Source organism: Setaria italica, chromosome V (assembly GCF_000263155.2).
Source record: "Setaria italica strain Yugu1 chromosome V, Setaria_italica_v2.0, whole genome shotgun sequence".
NCBI classification, from domain to species: Eukaryota; Viridiplantae; Streptophyta; class Magnoliopsida; order Poales; family Poaceae; genus Setaria; species Setaria italica.
The window spans coordinates 13,506,399-13,524,773 of record NC_028454.1 but is presented as its reverse complement, the minus strand read 5'-3'; the positions used below and the strand labels follow the sequence as shown (position 1 = coordinate 13,524,773).

The following is an 18,375-nucleotide window of genomic DNA, read 5'->3' as shown; positions in this document are numbered from 1 at the left end:
TTCCACGTCACTTCATCACTGTTTTGTTTTCAGCGACTAGCTAGTGCGATAGTGTCCTCTTCTCTGGACAGCGACAAGGACATGCACTGTAGACACTTGAAGGTTTCAGACTTTCAGTGTGTGGGATGAGCAAGAGCAACAACCAAAGTCTTCGAAATAGTCTCATTCAAGTTCATTTTTTTCCATTTGAAAATGATGTCGCCATTAAAAAACTCCACAAGTTTCCCATTGAAAACGATGTCGAAAGTCTTTGTTTGAACCAGGATTTTCGTCATAAGCAATGTGTAGTACTACTACATTCAAGTGCTCCAACGGCAGTTCTGTTTGTTCGCTGAGGAATTCAGTGGTAGCTTTGACGTGTGACATGTCCATGGCAAAATTCGTTTTATGATGAATCGACGTAGTTCATTCACAGGCACGCATCCGGTCGTGATGTCCTGGTACAAGGACGCAAAGCAGGCAACTTTATTACTCTCCAGCGTGCCCGGCTGACGCACAGATCAGACATCGCCGTCACTCGCTGCACAACGCAATCTCCCTCGATCGAGAGCCAGCACGATCACGCGACACGGCGGCGCACTCCGCGTTCCGTCAGACGAAGAGCAAGCCTTCGGCCACCTCCCGCGCCGCCTCGCGCCCCATCAGCTTCTCCACGATGGCCACCGCGAACTCCATGGCCGTCCCGGGGCTCCTGCTCGTGATCACGTTCCCGTCCACCACCACCCTATCCTCGCACTCGCTGCCGTCCGCCGCCGTCGCCTTCTTGCCCTGCAGTTCGATCGTGCAGCAATTCCCAAGGTCATCAGACAAACCGAGATCACATCGATCGATCTTTGTCCGGCGTGCACTGAGGTCAGGTGTACCTTGAGGAGGCCGTGCGGCTCGAGCACCTGAGCCGTCGCGTCGCAGATGGAGCCGTACGGCATGTTCGCCGCCGCCTGCTTCTTCAGAAGCGCGACGAGCTTCTCCTTCCCGGCGAGCGTCTTCGCGCCGGGCATTCCACCCTGATCGATCAAACGAGGAACGAGAGAAGAGCTTCATCAGCGACAGGCATCCAGTTCGGCAGGATATATACATATATGTATCGAGCGGGTAGCAAGAGCTAGCGACGACTTGCCGGCACGACGATGAGGTCGAACTGCTGGTCGGCGGCGGCGCCGAGCAGCACGTCGGCGACGATCCTCATGCCGTAGCGCCCGACGACCTCGACGCCGTCCTCGGCCGACGCCACCACGACGTCCGCGTTGGCCCTGCGCAGCGCGTCGATGATCGTTATCACCTCCATGTCCTCGTTCCCGTTGGCAAGCGGGATCAGAACCTGAAGCAAACCGAGAAGGTTTCAGAAGGAAACTTTTCTTATGGATGCGGCATGTTTCAGATCTTGGAAACGCGAGCGAGTACCTTGGGCGTGCCGCTGCATTGCCATTGGATCGGGTTGAGCTCCTTGAAGGTATACCCATGTTCGTATCTGACGAGCTGAAGGAGAAAAGGCACGACAAAGGATCATTAGCTGATCTGTTCTGTCATCATTTATAGCAAATTCATAACTATAGCGTTCAAAAACTGCTCATTTTGTGGTGACGCGACAAAATTCTGTACAACGGCACTTAGCATTAGTGTAAACTTGGGGTTTGCAGATAAGCATCCTCTTTTGAGACTTGAGAGTAATGATTTCGTGGATAAACTTTATAGGATGAAAGCATGGGCAATCAACGATCACACCAACTCTCAACAGCTGCGAGGCCCCATAAGGACTCATGCCGACCAATGATTTTGTCTTGGCATTTCCACATGCCCCATCGACCTATCCTTACCAATAGACAATACCAGGTTTTCGCTGAAAATTATGCTTCTGATCTCACAAAATGACACCGCAGTACCCCTTTTCGTAAATTATACCTTACACTCCTTTATACAGATTTAATTTAATTTAGAAACTATTCCTTCTTATCCCCACTTCAACCTTTCTGTCTCGACAAATCATTCATATACTCCACACCTTTTTGGGGCCAAACTTGGAACATATATATGACTTTTTACCATTTCTGGTAAAAATCAAATGGTTCCGTGTAGAAATTGTACCAAAAACTTGTTAAATATATGTGCTCCGAGCGAACGACCGAGTGATGGAACATGTTCCTCCAGATACGACGCATTAACTTATTGGCATGTGTAGCTAGATGAACATGTGTCTCGGCGAGCACATCGCCTACCATTAGCTACTACAACTATATGAGACACGGGATGATGCGAGAGATAATTTTGGGTGATCGGCTTTCTAAACTCTAATAGTAGCGAGCATCGTTTCTTTTGGTTCCTTGTGTGAATCAGAATCAAAGCGCACGCGTACCATTGGTTTGGCAATCTGGTCGACCTTGTCCTTCCCGTAGAGCTGTTCCACGAGGGCGAGGGCGAACTCCATCGCCGTCGCTGGCCCACTTCCCGTCACGACCTTGCCGTCGACCACCACGTTGGCGTCCACGGCGGTCACCTCGGCCGGGAAGTTCTCCACGAACGCCGGATGAGCAGTCGCCTGCACAAAAGCAAGTTAAACAACCACAATTTTTTTTTTGTGCGCACGCGTGTGTACATGTAAACTAAAAGTGAGACAGATCTGTCAGACGTGGCATCGATCGATTACCTTGACGCCGTCGAGCAGGCCCCAGCGCCCCAAGGCCAGCGGCGGCGCGGCGCAGATGGCGGCGTAGAGCCCGCCCTTGAGCACTTGCCTCCTCACGATGCTCTCCAGCGCGCCGCAGCCGCGGAGGTTGGCCGCGCCGGGGACCCCTCCCTGCACAACCGCCGAGGTGAATCATCAGCGCGCAAAGCTAAACGGGAGGGTGCGCGCGAGCGGCCGCCGGGCGGCAGAGCACCGGCCGGCCGGCCGCCACCGAGTGCGACGTGGCTGGTTCACTCGTCTTACGGGGAGGGCAACGAGGTCATAGGAGGCGTCTGCGCAGTCGGCGACGTTGGCGTCCGCGACGATCTTGACGCCGTACATGACCTCGACGAGCAGGCCGTCGGCGCCGCCCGCGGCCGCGACGGTGACGTCGGCGCCCGCGCGGCGGAGGACGTCGATGGGGACCGACGCCTCCACGGGCTCGGTGCCGGCGGTGATCGGCACCAGCACCTGCGACAGCAAGCCATGTCACCATGTGTTACGTTACGCCGCGCGACGGGACGAATGATGGCAAGATCGAAGGCCCCGGGAGAGCGTACACTACTACGGGACAAGCAGGCCAGAGAAGAAGAGTACCTTCTTGACGGGAGGAGCAGGAGACGCCATTGCCGGGTGGATTGGCGGATCCGGATGCTCGCTTCGCTTGCTCGAGCTCGACGACGAAGTCCGTGTGAAGCCGGTGGGCGGTGTGGACTGTGGAGTGATGTGGAGGAGTGGAGCGCACCACGGCACCAGTTCGGCGGCCTTAAATATGGGCATGTGCGATGTGGAGTGGCCAAGTGGGGTGCCGTGCCGGGGGGGAGGAGGTGGCGCGGGCGCGGGCGCGGTGTCAGTGGGCGGCAATGCAAGCGCGCGACGCGGCGGGACATGGCGGCGTGCGCCGCGGGCGCATTGACGACGCAGGAGGGCAGGGGTACGGCCGTACGGGCCCGCCATCATTGACCCCACCACCCAAGTCTTTTCCACTCTACCGGAAGGCGTGGCCCCGCCTGCTCCACGCAACAAATCAAACTCCATGGGGTCACTTCACTTGGTCCGATGCCCATCCAGAGACGATGGGAGCTTGTGTGGAAGGAAACGGGGATTGGAGAAGCTGCCCAAGCTGGTCCTGTCGCCTACCGTCGTCGTCGTACCGTGCCAGGTCCCCCGTGGAAATTGCTCCTCTCATTGGTCAGAGCTTGACTGGATAATTGTACTCCCGTGATATTATGCGCGTTTCTCTAATTTTTCGCGAACTGAATTTGCTGCTCTCCGTACCCCGAATTCATGACCGGATCCATCTTGATCTACAAGTTTTTTTTTTTAGAAAACCTTGATCTGTACCGAGTAGATAGAAGAGATGATTATGACGGATTGGGCCAGCCCAACAGCATTCGGTGCTAAGACTATTGGGCCTACAACTCCATGGCGTAAAGCCCAAGAGCTAAGCGAGCGGGTTGTTGTTGATTGGCTCGGCCCGAGCCCGTATAGACAGACCCGAGGAGGCGACGAGAAGCCGCTCGCCAGTTTCTCTCTCCGCCGCGACGATCTACCCATCTCCTCCTCGCACGCCGGCTCCGCTCGCTCCTCCTCCTCCTCGTCCCCTCCGCCCGCGGGTAAGCAACAGCTCTCCGATGAACTGATTCTCCGCCCCCCTCCACAGTAGCCTGTGATTTGTTACTGATGGCCTGCGCCGGAATGAATCCGAGAAACGGCGATTAGGGTCTTGATTTGGTCCTTTTGGTTTGTGCGTTCGGCCGGGCTAGCCTAGGTCGTGGGGGAGGAATTCCCTCGGGGATGTTGGCGTTACGGAAGGATTCAGGGTGGGCGTGTTTGGTTTCATATCTAGGGGTTTCTTAGCCTAGGTCCGTCGAGTTTTGACTGTGTGCCCGGGACATGTTCACGCCTCGTTCTTGGGATGCATCTTTGTATCCCTTGCGTATTTGCCTCCTCTAATTCTGGGGAAACTTGCATCAGGGAGAGGAGGGACCGACGGCAAAGAAACATTTCAACTTTGGGAATTTTAGATACATCCTCTGCTGCAAATGTATGCAGATGCAGCTAGACTCTTGCACGCCATATGTAAATATTTTATTTGTTCTTGACAAAAATCACTAGGTGTTTGACTGTTTGCTTTGCTACTGTACTGAATCATGCTGAATGTTTGCAAAGTTGATCCGCTTGTGCTGGTTTGGGCTGATACAGAAAGCGAATTGGGCAATCAAACATGCTAGGGCAGTATCTATCTTGTACATTCAATCCCATTCAGTCCCCTAGGTTATTTTCGTGATGTTAGTAGGACGACTGCTTGCATATTTCTGTTCAATCTCTCTGCTTCTGCAGCTTTTCAGTTCAGGCTGCTCTTGTTGCAGTCATTAAATTTTGTTTAAGGTCTTGAGGATCTCCTTTTTTTCCCTATATATTTGAGAGTTTTCTTAGAACATACGTGGTTTCGAGCGGGCTGCAAAATACATGTACCAGAAAACTTGAAAGCGATGTTATTGTACCAAATGTGTTGCACTCTATGTATCTGCTTGACTATATCTTTTTAATGCTCATCTAAAATTATCCCCAATCACCATTCATGCTACATGATGAATTGGTGTTCTTTTCCTGATTCTGTGATAGATATAGCATTCTGCAGTATTCTGAGCTTATTGAGCTGATTTTTTTTTATCAAAGCTGTTGTATTGTACCATCAGTGTTATTTATCAATACTGTTGAAACTGAAATATTTTTTTTCCTTGAGGGCTGTTTTAATTGTTACTGCAATTTGCAAACTGTCAACTCCATGTGATGTATAACTTGGCCTCATTTTTCAGTTTAAGTGTACACGCATTATAATATCTCTGACCTGATGCCCTCACATTTGTTTTGTCAAATAGGAGTCTGACGTGGTAAACACCAAAGAGCTGGTTGTCGTGTCTTCAAGCTGAGGAACAATGCCGCCTCATAAGATTGAGACCGGGCATCAAGATGTGGTGCATGATATCGCCATGGATTACTATGGGAAGCGTCTTGCTACAGCCTCCTCTGACAACACGATAAAGATCATTGGCGTAAGTGGCGCCTCGCATCAGCAGCTTGCAACTTTGAGTGGACACCAGGGCCCAGTTTGGCAAGTCGCATGGGCTCATCCTAAGTTTGGTTCCATGCTTGCATCCTGCAGCTATGATGGCCGGGTTATCATCTGGAAAGAGGGTAGCAAACCCGATGAATGGGCACAGGCACACACCTTTGTTGAGCACAAGTCCTCTGTGAATTCCATTGCATGGGCGCCTCATGAGCTGGGTCTAAGCTTGGCGTGTGGTTCATCTGATGGGAACATTTCAGTCTTCACTGCTCGTTCTGATGGAGGTTGGGACACAACACGCATTGATCAGGCGCATCCAGTGGGAGTGACCTCAGTCTCTTGGGCTCCTTCGATGGCACCTGGTGCTCTAATCAGTGCAGGACCTTCTGGCCAGTATGAATATGTTCAGAAACTCGCGTCTGGTGGCTGCGACAACACAGTCAAGGTGTGGAAGCTCACCAATGGAAGTTGGAGGATGGATTGTTTCCCCGCACTACAGATGCACAAGGACTGGGTGAGGGACGTCGCGTGGGCGCCAAACCTTGGCCTCCCAAAGTCCACCATGGCCAGCGCCTCTCAGGATGGTACCGTGGTTATCTGGACAGCAGCGAAAGAAGGCGAGCAGTGGGAAGGCAGGGTCCTGTATGATTTCAGAACCCCTGTGTGGAGGCTGTCATGGTCGTTGACAGGGAATATACTTGCTGTGTCCGACGGTAACAACAATGTGACCCTGTGGAAGGAAGCTGTGGATGGTGAATGGCAGCAGGTTACCACTGTTGAGCCATAGATCGCTTGAAACCTCGTCCTCATATATTATCGCAATAATGCAGTTTTCTTGTAAGGTAAGTCTGTGGCCATGAGGCTGTTCACAGTAGCAGTGAGCAAGGCACAGACTTGCGGGGTATGAGGGATGGTTTCGGCTCGGACCAAAGTGAGAAATTGAGTTCTTATGTGGATCATTCAATGTCTTTATTCTAAGATTTCTCACCCCTGTTGAATAGGTTGTTGAGTCGGATGTTTGTTATTCTATACACGATATTGGTACCCGCGAACAACCGTTTTGGTTTGTTATTATTTGACGTATATCAAGCCAAAAAGAAAACACAAATCCAGAATCCTTTTTTTTTCCTTTTTCAAAAGTTTGGCAGAATGGAATGCTTGGCGCGCTACATTGCTGACGCTGTGTTCTGGTTCATTGCTGCTGTAAGCTACTTGTAGGGCTAGTTTTCTCCAATGAAACTGTGGCCGAAAAAGAAGTATGCTCGCATCACTCCAATGGCTTTATCACCGAGATGTTTTGAACACGAGAGGCAACGCGTTGAAGCAAACCCGTTCCCTCTTCCTCTCTCCCGCAGACCCGACCGCACGCGCTTGAATCTTCCGAGTTCGGTTGCCGTACGATGCGGCGTGTGCCGCGCGCGGCCGGGTCAGGTGAGGTGTATATTGGCTTGTGCGCCAAGAACCCGTGCCTCTACCTACCTACGCGCGCCCCTGCTGACGCCGAGACTATTGCGCCGCCATTGCCGCCGTCTTCAACCGCCGCAACCGTCGGCGTGCGGATCCGCCGCCGTTTCTCGTCACTGCCGGCGAAGCCCGCTGCCTTGAGGAGGACGCCTCGCCGTCGGCTTCCCGTGTCTGCAACTTGCCTACCACGTGAAGGCGACCCATCGCCACCAGCTCTCGTTTCCCGCCGCCGGTGAGCACGTCTGCGCTTTAAAGGCTAGAGTTTCAAAAAACTAAGCTGCAGCACTTGAAGTCATATGAAACCTGCATACATTTAGCAAATAGCAATCAGTCCTGGTGTTAAAATCAGGTGTGACAAACATCATGCGGGAAGAACCGCATGCCATTAAAAACAGAACGTGAATTGTCATGTGTTAGTATTTGATTGTAGTTATGTACGATCCGATTGTTGTGCATAAACTCGGATTGATACAACTCAATATCAATAAATAATTCAATGCAAATCTAGTAAATATACAATTCAATTCATAGGCGGCCCTGAATCAGATGTCTGGATCTTATTTCTAGAATCTTGGTAGAAATTGTATAAGCTTCTGAAAAGATATTGCAACATTAGTGTTTTTCTAGTACTTCATTTGGAACTTCCAATGTGCAACTCTGAAACAGGGTATTTCCATCCTTTTATGACAGAAAGAAAAAAAAGAGGCTAATGTCGAGAAGCATTGATTCGGATTATCTTGACTTCTCACATATGGGTGGATTCGACATGGAGGAAATTGTGAGAAAGTTCATAGAGGTAGTAGTAGTGCCTTGCCTTCTCCTAACTTTGATGTTAAGCATTTTTTTTTTATCTTGGCTTGTTCCTATATTTAGATATCTATAAGATATGATTTTCTTGGCCATGCTTTGTATCTATTTCTCGCATTTTTGACAGCTCCCGGTCAAGTATCTAGATTCAGCTCATGATAAGGCTGTTGAGTTCATTGAAGATGTCCAGGAAATATTTTTTGCTCCCTTTACTGATGATGAGGTGCTAAATGAGGAGGATCAATCTAGTAGCAATGTCATCACTGAATCTTCGCCAACATCTGTTGAATCGGAGCTAGTTGGACCAAATACTGAAGCCTCTACTCCTGCATCTCTCATAACTGCGGAAAACAGTTCTACTGGCTGCGTAGGTAATGATGCTCATGGAACTGAATCATTTTCATCAAGTGAAAGTACAGGTCTGTCCTTGATGAATCATGTGTACCCAGAAAATACTTCTGAGGGAGGTTGCATTGAAGCTAATGATCTGCGTCTTTTGCCAGAGGCAGAGGACACCTCACCAAGTGAAATATATGGTACGAATTTTTCTAATAGACACTCTATTTCTATTTATTGACATCTTATCGCCTAACTAATTATTTTTCTGTATCATTTTCCCACCTTTTCCCTCCTTTCAGACAGCTCTGAGGAAGTTATTCTATGGAATCCAGAGACTTCCGTAAAACCACAACCACGTGGTTCGTGTTTTCTCATGAGATCATTGCAAACTTTTAATATAAATAGTGTAAATTTTTATATTTTTTTCCACGAGATTACACTTGAATTCCATAGCTAGATCATTGACTTATTACATCCATTAATTTTGATCTCCTTTCACATTTGTTTTAATAATGGAAATTATTGACCTGACAGGACTTACCGCCATACCCCAAGATAAACATGCACCTCATGCTCTGGAAACAGATCAAGTGGCAGAGCAAGCTGGACACTGTTCTGGATATTCAGGCAAATTCCTTACCTCAGCTTATCCACATCCATAAGAGTGAGGAAGGCACATCCTTAGTTTATGTCACTTACCGTGCTTTTCATATTCTTGGCAGTTTCTTCTGTTTGTAGCAGAGAAATTCCGCTAGAAAATTTTAGAGCAAATTACGAAGAGGAAGTGGTATTACACAGCGCAAATGACCCTGTCGGAGTAACAGTGCATGGTTTGCACCTTCTCACCTTTTCAATGTGACATAATTTTCTGTTATTACCTCTCCCCTTGTATTTAAAAGAGCTTCAATGCAAGAATGCATATAACAAGTAAATTGTTTTGAATCATATCAACTTCATTTATTTAGTACTTTAGTAAATGCAAGAATACATACAAAATTCTTTTGTAATTAAATTTGTCTAGCAGCAGCTTGTCCTAATTGGTGAAAAGTAATTTGATGCGAGGTATATAAACTTCTAGCAGGGTTTATTAAACCAGATGATGGCCCTACTTGTTATGAAGGCTCAGTTGAAATGCAAACATGCTGAATATTTGATCTTAAAAGATTAAAAGTGTGCCCTATAATGATTTTGATTGTTCACTTGAAAAATAAAAGTTAACAAAGTGCATCATTATTAGATAATTACTGGCTTATTGAACCCATTATCCACCCACCATCGATATGTTGATCTATTGTTACATTTTGAAAAAATGATGTACATGTCCTGACAGATTCCACCACCATTACCGAAGATGATTATGTACCAGACATATTGCACAAGGACCAACAAGCTGAGCTTCACTGTTCTGCACATTCAGGCAAGCTGCTTAAAATTATAACCTCAGCTTATATTTATCCATAAGAATGATAAAGGTACATAATTTTTTTATGTTACTTACTGTGCCTTCATATACTGAATTTCACAGATATTCTGGTAGATTCTGCTGTTTTCTTTCAAGCACTGCTGCTAGAAGGTGCAAATTATGAAGAGAAAATGGTATCATACAGTGCAAACGACCCTGTGGAAGCAACCCAAGATAATTATGTACCTCAAGCATTGAACAAGGAGGAACAAGCTGGACTTCACTGTTCTGGGCATTCAGGCAAGCTGCTAGCTATATTTATCGATAAGAATGATAAAGGCACATATAATTTATTTTTATGTTACTTACTGTGCCTTCAAATACTGAATTTTCACAGATATTCTGGTAGATTCTGCTACTTTTTTTGAAGCACTGCTGCTAGAAGATTCTACTGCAAATTCTGAAGAGCAAATGGTATCAAACAGTGCAAATGCTCCTGTGGAAGCAACCACTCATGGTTTGTACCTCTACACTTCTGAAATGTGACATGCATGTGTTCTCTCCAGTTGTGTTTAAGTGTGTTTCGAAGCAAAAATGCATTTGACAGCAAACTATTCCGAATCTTCCCAACATCTTAGTATTTGGTAATAAAGTTTGCCTGACTTGTTCATCCGTATAGTAAAAAATAACTTCATTTAATATACAAACTTCTATACTTCAGTAAACTGGTGATGGCCTTACTTGGGATAGTGTTTAGTAATTTAATATATTTGAAGGCCCATTTTCTCCACATTCTCTTATTTGAGTGATGAGATAAGTGAGTAATATGCAAGTGTACTGACTATTTATTACAAAATTAAAGGCATGCCTTCTTATGAAGTATGATCGTCCATAATAAGAATACTTAGCTAGTGCGTTTAATCAATTCTAATTTTAATCATGGTTTAAGCATTTTTAGATATTTTTCCTCATCACTGTGAATAAAGTCATGTTTCTATGCTTCCTACAGGATCTTCTGCAGGAACTAGCATTTCACATGAATCGAGCTCAGATTTTCCTAACTGTGCTGATGATCCAAATATGACAACTGATACCATGGTTAAGTCTGCTGATATAGTTAAGTCTGTTGATATAAAAGACCTCAGGGATGGCCAGGAGCACATGGAAAATGACGAAATTGAGGTGGCCCCAGTCCCTCAACGAAACAATGCATCATTTCAGGTAATATTATTTGAAACACGGTGGTGCTGTTGGTGTATTGCATCGTAATGTCTGCTTCATGTAAATCTAGTAGGGAGAGCTCGTTTCAGCTCAAGGTTGATCTTTACTGAAACTTCTAGAAAAAGGTGCTTGTGGAAAATTTTAAGGGAATAAGATCACATTACAAAACAGTTGTCTCTGAAGAAATATGGGAACTGATGTTTCTTGCTGCTTGCAGAAAATGTTTATGAGGAACTTGTCGAGTAAGCTCCGGTGGTCAAAGAAGCAGGTGAGTACACATCAGGCCATGCCTGCTGGATCACAGGACTCGGAAAACCTTGGATGTCGACTGGTTTCTTCATCAGACGATCTGGAGCATGACTGGGAGATCGTGTAAAACTGCAAGAAGAAGCTCCATGTGTCTGGTTCGAGGGGAAAGCGTGTGTAAACTACAGATCTCCTTAGTTGCTGCTTATAACCTCACAGAAGGATGAGAACGCGAGGTGTTTGCATCTCTAACACATCCACCGGCATAACTGTAAATTCTAGTTGAGTCTGTTCAAATTTTCTCTTACTGACCTGAAATGCATACAAACAAATATGTACCTTCACTTGGTTTTCCACTGTTTGAAAATTTTCACATTCATCGCAAATAATAAAAACCATGGACACATTCATCTCAAGTAACATCACAATATTATCTGAGGATCCAACTACTGTTTAACATGCATCCACCGCTTGACTTCAATTCCATCGCGCGCCCGATTAGAGATATGGCTACTATGCATATGGTCAGCACTTGGGGGGTTTACAAAAGTCGCAAGTAGCCCTACACTCTGTATACGTCAAGAAGCAATACTCCTTCCGACCAGTCCCCGTGCAGCAGAAGCACGTACCATTAGGACTGAAGAAATTGCACCTGAACGCCATGCACACAACAATGTCCTCGTTCTCTCTCATACACTGACACAGGCCTCCTGGCACCGGCCAATAGCTGAGGACGACCTGCAGCTGCAGGGATCGGGATTTCAGTCAGTGCTCATCAACAATACTCACTCTTACAAAATTCAAAGTTAATAACATGATCACATAAGCAAATAGCTGATCGAGTATACATAGTGCTTGCATTGCAAGTAGGGATCCAAAAAGCACTGCGCACAGGAACATGGCCATCATGCCGCTGTTGCGCCTCATATTGGATTGAATCTACGCAACTGAACTGTATCGATATATATAGTCACAACCAGGCCAGAAGTTAGCAATGGGGAGGGAGAATAATCAGGATGGACTTGAGCCACGTAACAATGAGGCAGAATTCCTCGCCCTTATATAGAGGTATAGCATGCTCGGCATGGCAGGCCGCCATTGATTGATCGATGAGCATCTGACAGCTACGTACTGTGAGCGAGCGACAGCTACTGACAATTGTTTGGATGCTTTCCAAATTCCAATTCCCGTTGCTCGGTGCTGGAAGCTTTGCCATGAATTTTCTTTTTATGCTGCCGTGATCGAAGCTTTACAGTTCATATTTTTACAAAAAGTAAGATAAAACAACGACCTGTCGCCTTACCACAGCACGAAAACTTTGGATATCGACTGGTTTCTTCATCGGACGATCTGGAAAGTGACTGGGAGGTCCTGTAAAACTGCAAGAAGAAGCTCCATGTGTCTGGTTCCAGGGGAAAGCATGTGTAGCTTACAAATCTCCTTAGTTGCTTCATACAATCTACAGAGGATGAGAACGTGAGGCGTTTTCATCTCTAACACATCCATCGGCATGACTGTAAATTCTAGTTGAGCCCGTGTAAAGCTGTTCAAATTTTCTCTTACTGACCTGAAGTGCATGCAGACTTTTATTTGTATGTCCACACTTGGTTTTCAACTGTTTGAAATTTTTCACATAGTCGATCTCCCTTCGTGGCGGAGCTTATTGGGGTAATGGTGATTGGTGTTGTCAATTTGACATAGTACGCGTATGCCCCCAAATTTTCGCAATATATGTGTGGCGTGGTTCGCCGGCGATGGCGAGAGGAGACAACCCTGACTGCTGCGTCATCCATCCAATACAATTGAACGAGTCACACAGGGCAGGATCTTCACCGTGGAAATGGAAACAGGAGAAATTCCCCTTGCCCTCGCCATCAGTATACATTATCCAACAAGGGCCACCGCAGTCCAATTGCAAGCAGACAAGCCAGGCAGTAGCACAGCAGCCGAGCGAGGAGCGAGCAGCATGCAGTGCAGGAGCCCAACACACAAACACAGCCATGCAGCTGCAGAGCTTACACACGAGAGTGACTGGCCGGTGGCAGACTGGCAGGCAAAGCTTTCTTTTATTCTATCTTTTGTAGTTTGTGTCAACGATTCATTATTTTTTTCGAAATATTTATGATCTAGCATGTTCAAAATACTGATATAGCCAACATTTATTAAAACTTAGTTCAACAATTCTAATGAACAAGTTCAACATTTTATATGAAATGTTGAGCGCAGTACATCTAAATTGCTGAATATACATATTCAAAATGGTGAACCAGTATATTTCGAATGTTGATTTTTCAAAACAATTGAAAAGTTAAAACATATTCATATAAGATCTTGTTTTGTTGCATACATCCTAAATAACGCCATAGTTCAAATGGAATCCAAAACGCTTTTATGGTTTGAAAGAAAGTTGAAGCCAAAGTTGCATACATTCAAAATGGAAGCCTAAAGGAAGTTTACATGTCTTGTTTTCCTGCTTCTATTGCTTGCAACTAGTGCTCAGATGCTCAGTCGGCTGCCCGCCTGCCCCGCTTATTTCATTTACGTTGGATGTATGTGTACAATAATCTCAAAGTGGAAGTCATATATCTTAAAGTTTCAAAAAAAGAAGTCATATATCTTCCCAACTTCCAAAAATTATATAAGATTACCTAGGTCGGGGATGTAGTCCGGATCCAGCACATATGGCTCATCTAGGGCTGCGTATAACCCCTAGCCAGGCCCAAGGCCGACAAGGCTTCCCCGGACCTCTCAGGCTCATCCATCAATGGACCCTTTTTTTTAACCCTTTTTTAAAAATAATTTTAAAAAAAATCGTCTCCAACTTTATTTGCGCCGCGTGACCCTTTTGGTCGCGCCGCGGCTCGTGGCGCGGCAGGAAGCCTATGCCGCGCCACATGCACTAGCGCGGCAAAGGTGCCACGCTCTCACGGTGCTGACCTGGCGTAGCACTTGCTGCGCCAGCCCGCCTGGCGTGGCAGCGCCTTACAGCCGTGCGTCTGCTCCCTCCTCCTCTCTCCCTCCTCTCTTCCTTCCTCCAGAAACACTCGAGCTCCACCTCCAACTCGGCACCGCCCCTCGGCCCCCCGAAATGCCCCCCAAATCCAGTGTTTTTTGTGAGGAAATTAGGGGAATCGATCCTCGCGTCCTTGGGAGGTATTTCTCCACTTTTTTCCTTATTTTACCATACCATTTGCTAGATCGATGGATGTTTAGGTGACCTAGGGTTACGGATGTTGTTTCAAATTTTTGATGAAATGAAATGTTATTACGTAGCATTGGATGCTTAGTTCATACGCAGTAGATTCTCTGTCGGCGATTTTTACGTGTAGAACTTGTTGCATGCTTAGATTTAGCTAGTTATTGATCCATTTGTGTATTGTACATGGCATTGGTAGGTTTAGTTGTGCAATATGTCCAATTGATGTGTATAGTTGGTATGGTAAAGTAGATGGATCATTTAGTTAATTTTTGGTCACTTGTTGTGTAGGTGCGATGATGACGACCGGGTTTGAATACAAGCGGCGTATGGGGTACATGCATTATGTCGGCGAGTCCAATGCGGATGCTCCCGTACCTCCAGCCCTTTCGGTACCAGATTGTAGTTGTGGCATGCCAGCCGAGGTGAAACAATCAAGGCACCCAAAGACCGCCGGAAAAACCTTCTATGTGTGCAAATGGAGGTTTGATCCTATGCCTGCCACGCCCTATAATTTCTTTCAGTGGATAGATGGACTCGACAAATATAATCCTAGGATCTGGCTATTCCCATATGATAGCACGCAGCTTAAACCATACCATCAGTTTAGGCGTTGGGTTCCTCCTCCACCAAACCCACCTAGAATGACCAAGGAGGAGAAGCAGGAGGCTGCTTGTAGGCGTGTGAGGGATCCTCCCATGTGCAAGTGTGGAGTTGCTACTAAGCTTATGCGTTCTAACTTAGGGGTTCCACCTAAGTTCACTCCATTCTTTCGATGCTCGCTAACGACCCATGTAAGTTTAGTAGGAAAATGTTAGGATCATGTGTAGGAAGCAGTGATAGTTTTTTTACAGGCACCGTGTAATCTTGTCACTAGTTTTATGCAGGATGGATGGCCGCTATGTGATTTTAATGAGTACATCTATGGGCCTAAGCCGATGTGGCCAACGGAGGAGCAAGTGCGGGAGTTCGAGGCTGGAAAGGCACCATGACCATGTGTGTCCTCTCCTAGTGATAGATGCAAGTGTGGTATATTGGCAACACAAGGTGTGGTGCCTTCTGAGATTGGATATGGTTCATTCTGTGACGATGCACATGACGAGTACTGGGTGAGTAACTATTCATCTTTTTTGTTGATTGTTTATGCCATTACATGTGAAATGTGTATCCATTGTTACAAATTTATAACAATATGAACATCTTGTTGCAGGAGGGAAGGACATGTGATTGGGAAGACTTTTCTGGTCGTCGTGATTTATTGTTAAAGTTGGATCGTAAATCAGAACCATGGAAGTCAAGAGAAACACAAGATCTGAGAGAAAAGATTAGGGCGGAGTATGATGTGCCTATACCTGACAATGACTTACTATGGGGAAAAATATACCAAGACATGATTCGGGAGACTGAGTGAAGCCTGAAGGACTTTATGCGAAGGAAACTCTTATTAAGTATTGGATATAGAATAGAACCAAGTATCCATGGTCTCTAACTAAAGATGAGAGGAGAGAAAATAGGAGGAAGTTGCAGGAGGAGAGGGAGTTGGAGAAACAAAGGTTGAGGGAGGAGAGAGATCGCATAGGTTTTGTTGTTGATCCGAATGCAAAATGCCCTAAGGGTTCATGGAAAAAATATTTGCAGCAGGTTAAGGCAAGGAAGAGGAGGATTGAAATGGAAGAGTTACAAGAAAGGGCGGAAGAGCCACAGATGGAGGCGCACTTGTTGCCGACTTACTTGTTGCCATGGCCTTTGGCAAGTGTGACAAGGTTAATGTGGATAAGAAAGGGAAGGGAGTTATTATTGCGCGATGATGATGATGATGATGATGAGTTACTATATGAAGATGACTCCGACTAGATGAACATGTTCATTGAGTTGGTACATATGTTTCTTTAATTGTGAAAACTATATTCATTTGTGAGAGAACTATGTTTATTTTTGAGAACTCTATTGTGAGAACTATGTTTATTTGTTGAGAACTATGTATTATGTTATTTGCATCACTATTACATTTTGTAAGCCATAGCATGTACGGATCGATAGATGTGCATGCCTTGAATGGTCTGTGGTCTCCGATGGAATCCGAGGTGGGGATCCGTTCCAGGCTCACAGTGACATGCATGTTCTTGGTTCTTGCCCAAAGGCAAACCACCGCAATGGTTCTGATGTTGTTACATGCTGCAAATTAAAGACATGATTGATTAGGAAACGAGTTAAACTAAATGGCCTTTCAAATTTGTAATAATTTTTGTTAACCTTTGGTTAACGTCTAGTAACCCATATCGATTACGAGTAGAGCGTAGCTGGATTTGATGGGCTTCCAGTCTCGTCTTGTCTTGCCTAACGTGGCTGAACAACATGCACAGCTACTACGCACAATTACAATAGTTGTTAGGCGGTATATTGAAAGGGCAGAAAAATATTGCTCTGGGCATTATGGTTTTCGAACATGCCAAAAAAATACAATAGCTATGTGAAAATGCCACAGATTTTGGGCGAAGCACTACCCGCGCCAGGCCGCCTGGCGCGGCAGTAGGAAGGTGCCGCGCCAAGCGGCCTGGCATGGCAGTGGTTAACTCCCACGCCACAGACACCACAGTTTCAGTACGCCCCAAAGATTTTGAAAGCATACTGAAACTATGCTGTCAAAATCTTTGGGGCGGCAGTGGTTAATTGCCGTGCTGGACAGCACAGTTTTAGTACGCTTTCAAAATCTGTAGGGCATACTGAAACTGTGGTGTTCGCGGCGCTGGAGCTAACCACTGCCGTGCCAGGGGGCGTGGTATGGTAGCTCTGTACTGCCGCACCAGGCGGCCTGGCGCGGCAGTGCTTAGCTCCCATGCCAAGCGGACACTGCGATCTAGTTAATTTTCTTTCCTATCTAAGGCAAATCCAGCTTACTGAAGTAGTAACACCTAGCACTGATCACTAACAGTTTTGGACTAGCTATCACAGCATCATCTAAACAATGTCTAAGCACCAACATAGGATAGTCAAATTGCAATCCTTTCTGGCTCTTCAGATATTCTTGCCCATGACAAGGGCATATGAAAACCAACAAAGGAACTTTCTAACAAGACCTTGTCAGTCCTCCTCTAGCAAGTACTGCATCACCTATGAAGACACATAAATCTTAGAATAACTAGCAGTAAATAAGCATTGATCGTAAAGAAATGCAACTCAGAAATCCATTTTCTTGTTTATCTATCTTGCCTAAAATAGAATTGAGATGTCATAAGTTCAATTGTCTAATTTATACAAAAAATGCTGGATCATAACTGTGACAAACTATCATGTTTCATGACCCATACCTGACTTCAGATGAAGCTTAATTCAACTACGACTACATCAATTCATAGCCAAGAGTTATATGACTACATCAAAATTCAGAACATGTCTTCCACAAGTTGCTGCCACAAGAGAAGCATGTAAATTACAGCTATTGGTGACAAACTGGCAAATATGCGCTCAATTCAATAGCCAAACAAAAAGTGAACCGGTGCAGAGACAAGATATACAATATGACCATTTCGATAAATTCCAATAGTCTTTTACACACAGGCGGCACAAATTGCAACATAGTCTTACAGTCCAACACCTCCTGCAACACACTTGAGACATGCAAATTTCATTGACATGGACGCCACTGATTCGGAGGGCTGAAAGGATCCCTTGGGCGATGCTCCCTCCTTGGATGCGTGGGCAACACATTGGCACTGCCAATGTCGGTGTAGTCATGGGAACGACGCCGGCAGGGCCTCCGGGTTGGAGCTGCAGGTACCTATAAAAAATTGAAAGGAAATCATCAAGGTGTACGACTCTTTGGGAATTGTACTTAGCAATTGAGAATACAACTAGGTTGGACTCTCCCTGTGTCTGAGTCACAGGTGGAGCATCAAACATGTTGGACATCTCCAGATGCTCACCATAGGTAGGGTCGTCATCCTCGGACTCGTTACCTTCGGACTCCT

At 46.0% G+C, this 18,375-nt stretch overlaps 2 protein-coding genes across 2 annotated transcripts; one reads left to right on the top strand and one right to left on the bottom strand.

Annotated features, from left to right (window-relative positions):
- Positions 1-365: 365 nt before the first annotated feature.
- LOC101779618 (protein DJ-1 homolog A) lies at positions 366-3,551 on the bottom strand. The gene is made up of 8 exons (XM_004968574.4): positions 3,257-3,551; positions 2,924-3,130; positions 2,642-2,791; positions 2,351-2,533; positions 1,402-1,476; positions 1,118-1,318; positions 864-1,004; positions 366-768 (listed from the first exon to the last, which is right to left on the bottom strand). Exons 1-8 carry the CDS (start codon positions 3,437-3,439, stop codon positions 592-594), a joined length of 1,317 nt encoding a protein of 438 aa, XP_004968631.1. The 5' UTR covers positions 3,440-3,551; the 3' UTR covers positions 366-591.
- Positions 3,552-4,127: 576 nt separating this feature from the next.
- LOC101779222 (protein transport protein SEC13 homolog B) lies at positions 4,128-6,834 on the top strand. The gene is made up of 2 exons (XM_004968573.3): positions 4,128-4,275; positions 5,545-6,834. The coding sequence occupies exon 2, from the start codon at positions 5,602-5,604 to the stop codon at positions 6,517-6,519; it is 918 nt and encodes a 305-aa protein (XP_004968630.1). The 5' UTR covers positions 4,128-4,275; positions 5,545-5,601; the 3' UTR covers positions 6,520-6,834.
- Positions 6,835-18,375: the final 11,541 nt, after the last annotated feature.

Bases quoted from the DNA above. Each gene is read 5' to 3' on its own strand.
- LOC101779618 (XM_004968574.4), bottom strand. From the start codon at position 3,439: ATGCCCATATTTAAGGCCGCCGAACTGGTGCCGTGGTGCGCTCCACTC. The intron at 3,131-3,256 runs GTACTCTTCTTC...TTGCTGTCGCAG, and splicing joins CTGCTCCTCCCGTCAAGAAG to GTGCTGGTGCCGATCACCGC. The intron at 2,534-2,641 runs GTAATCGATCGA...GCTTTTGTGCAG, and splicing joins GCCTGCTCGACGGCGTCAAG to GCGACTGCTCATCCGGCGTT.
- LOC101779222 (XM_004968573.3), top strand. From the start codon at position 5,602: ATGCCGCCTCATAAGATTGAGACCGGGCATCAAGATGTGGTGCATGAT.